The sequence below is a fragment of the Elephantulus edwardii genome, unplaced genomic scaffold (assembly GCF_000299155.1).
Source record: "Elephantulus edwardii isolate Elephantulus edwardi_28Jun2011 unplaced genomic scaffold, EleEdw1.0 scaffold00008, whole genome shotgun sequence".
Lineage (NCBI taxonomy): Eukaryota > Metazoa > Chordata > Mammalia > Macroscelidea > Macroscelididae > Elephantulus > Elephantulus edwardii.
This window is the reverse complement of record NW_006399758.1, coordinates 15,992,734-15,996,197: the sequence shown is the minus strand read 5'-3', so window position 1 is coordinate 15,996,197 and position 3,464 is coordinate 15,992,734. Positions and strand designations below refer to the sequence as shown.

The 3,464-nt window shown below is 32.3% G+C and overlaps 1 protein-coding gene across 1 annotated transcript in view; it reads left to right on the top strand.

The window, feature by feature from the left end:
- TRPA1 (transient receptor potential cation channel, subfamily A, member 1) overlaps positions 1-3,464 on the top strand; it is a 68,387-nt gene that overhangs the window by 27,865 nt on the left and 37,058 nt on the right. Inside the window, exons 9-10 of the mRNA XM_006880540.1 lie at positions 2,002-2,101; positions 2,798-2,898. Coding sequence (XP_006880602.1) covers positions 2,002-2,101; positions 2,798-2,898 — 201 coding nt within the window. The remainder of the gene's footprint in view (positions 1-2,001; positions 2,102-2,797; positions 2,899-3,464) is intronic.

Here is a 3,464-nt window from a genome sequence, read left to right as displayed (position 1 = left end):
GCGATTGGCACAGGATAGAGCAGGGTTTAGGGCTGTTGTACATAGGGTTGCTATGAGTCACAAACGACTCGACGGCACATAACAACAACAACACAATGTCTTATGGTTTCTAACACACACACACACACATACACACATACATTTCTATTTCTAAGAACTTTGCCTCATCTTATTTCAGTTCTATTTGAGTTGTTGTTAGATGCCATCGAGTTGACTATGACTCAGTACCCTATGCACAAAAGATGTCTCCTGACATATCCTTTGCCATCCTCACCATCTCTGACACATTTGAGCCCACTGCTATAGTAACTGCGTCAATCCATCTCATTGATAATTTTCTTCTCCTTTGCTGATCTTTCACCTTTCCAAGCACTATTTCCTTTTCCGAGGACTTACCCACCTACAAAGTACTAAATAGGTGAGATGAAGCTTTACTGTTCTCAGTGTCCTAGTTTTGATTAATTTTGTAAAATTATATGTTAAATTGCAACTATTTCACACTTTTAGTTTTGCTTAACAAGTATTGCTTTTATTTTTAAAAACTACATATTTTAGTATCTCAAACAAGAACATTAATTTAAAAAAACAAACAAACCTCCTTTCAGAGGGTTACTGCTGCCATATTCAAATGCATTTAAATCCATAGTTGAAATTATGTTTATCAAAATATATAACTTTAAGCATGAATATTTTAAGGTGGGGTTTTTACCATATCAAATACTATAACTAAATATAATGGTACATTAGGGAGTTCTGGTGGCCTAGTGCTGAGGAGGTGTGCTGCCAACCAGAAGGCAATGCAGTTCAAATCCACTAGCTGCTCCAGGAGAGAAAGATGGGCAGTCTCCTCCGATGCTATTTACTGCTTCAGAAAACTGCTTCTGGAGGGTTAGCTACAGGTGGTTATTGTTGTTTGCATCAAATTGAGCACAACTCATAGCAACCCTGTGAACAAAAGGCTTGAAGCCGTTCTATAACTAGCATCGTTTATCAAAGTTCATCGTTTCCAAACACATGTTTAGGAAGTGGATTCCACTCCTGCTTCCAAAGATACAGATTAGTTCTGAATCAAGTTTCCATTACTAAGGGAAACAAGAATAGAGGTAAAGTCCAACTATTCACTTCTTCCACGTTTATGTTCCAGAAGACATGACATATTTTGAGATCATATAAGATCACCTTCTCCCAAAATTAAGTTCATTTTCACATTATATAAACATTCGAGATTCACTGGAGTCATAAATTTTGATTATAAAGTAGGTCATTACACTGATAAATATAACCAAGTGTGATTGTTTTATTGCAAGTACTGTCTGTGATGTATGTTTGATTGTTTTTCAACTTTGTTAAACTATAATTTACATTTAATAATGTTTTAAGTGTACAAATCAGTCACTTTTGGTAATTGGGAGCAATTTTTTTGTTATTGCTAAAATAAAAAGATTGAGTAAACATCTCAGAAAGAGTAAAAAAAATCTGTCATATGATTCAAAATACAGTTTTTAAAAAAAATATTTAATTACAAATTATTTTAGAACTTGAAGTAAAATTGATAATGTAGAATTCTTTCATGTGAATATTTATTTTGAACTCATTGTCATATTTGCAGATATGTGATACTATACGCAGATAATATGAGCACGATTTTGGAGGATCTTTAGCATTTGGTTATTTTAAAAAACAATTTCTTAAAGTGAGAAATACAATAATAGTGTAGGTCAAAGGGGTGTTGTTGTTATTATAATAGTGACAGCTATTGGTAGTTAGCAGTCAATAGATTAACATGTGAGAATATTTTTTTGCTGAAATTGTGAAAGAAGGCTTTAATTTTTGAAGTAACAACATATGAATTATAGAGAAATCTCCAGAAATTCTATAGTTTATCACAAGCTTGACTACTATCTAGCCTTTATTTCAGTGAGTTACTATTATTTAGAGATTATACTGTATGCTGATTTATTTGCTTACAAGTTCTTAGTTAAATGGCTTGTTTTGTTTTAGGGAGCAGATATTAATAGCATAGATTATGAAGGACGTTCTCCACTTCTATTAGCAACTGCTTCTGCATCTTGGAACATTGTGAATTTACTGCTATCTAAAGGTATTGACAAGAACTGAGCCACATCTTTATAATCTCGGTTCAATTTGGATGAATAAGCTTTTATTAACCATCTATTGTGTGCCAGGCACTGGGCCAGGTACTATGACTATAAAGATAATGGAACACTGCCCATGCCTAACATCATTTTCATTCCAATAAGAGATTGGTAGATAAAATGAAAAGTTCAGAATAATAATAGATAATATTCATAAAACAATTATTTCTTAGACATTTGATGAACATTTTATCAATAGTCTTTGAATTAATTAGTTCTTCAAGTCTGCTACCATAACTAGATACTTCCCTAGTGCCATGAGAACTCATAAAAGAGAAGCATTTTGGTCTTATCTTCTTTTCCCCCCATGTCTAATCTTACTTTATTTCTATTTTATGATAATACCTCATATATTGATGAAACATATCAAATATTCTCCCTTCAGCACACACATACACACACAGTTATGTAAACCCTTTAAATATATTTCACACACAGTTATATAAACCCTTTGAATATAATATATTTTCTCATCTGAGTAAAATTTTCTTTGAAAGGCTGGCACACAGTGTAAAGTAATAAGTCATTCATTTTCTCAAACTGAAAACTAAAATAAATTATAGTATAAATAAATAGATAGATAGATAGATAGATAGATAGATAGATAGATAGAAGTTACAGTTCTGTTCTACTCTTTTTAGGTGCCCAAGTAGATATAAAAGATCATTATGGACGTAATTTTTTGCACTTGACTGTACAACAACGTTATGGATTAAAAAATTTGCGACCTGAGTTTATGCAGGTAAGGTGTATATGCTTGTGAGTCTTCTAAAATGGTCTAGTTTTAACAGCCTAACGTGATTTTGCTGTTATGATTTCTATTACTATGAAAGCTGACTCTGGAATTGAAATTATTTTTTAAAAAAGATTGCTTATTTCAATATTTATTTACGTCACAGGCCTAGTAATAAAGACTAGAAAAATTGATTTTTTTCTTATGCTATGGAAAATTCCCACTATTCCCTACCGGGATAAGGAGCTCGAGTGGCATAGTATATTAATGCTCTTTAATCAAAAGGTGAGCAGTTTGACTCCTTGTGTGATAGAGATGGAGATTTTCCTCCTTTGAAGACCCACAGTCTCAGAAATCCATTGGACAGTCACTACAAGTTCAAGTTGACTCAACAGCAGTGAGCATGGTTAGAGTTTGTAAAAAGGATGAGGACTTAAATCACTCAGCTTTATTTCATTATTTAATAATTACAGATTGCATGCTATCAAAATAGAGTTAGTCAAGATGAGTGAATTAGTAATTCTTCATCAATTAAGAAAATAAAGTAAATATATTTTCTGAACAAATTAAGCTAG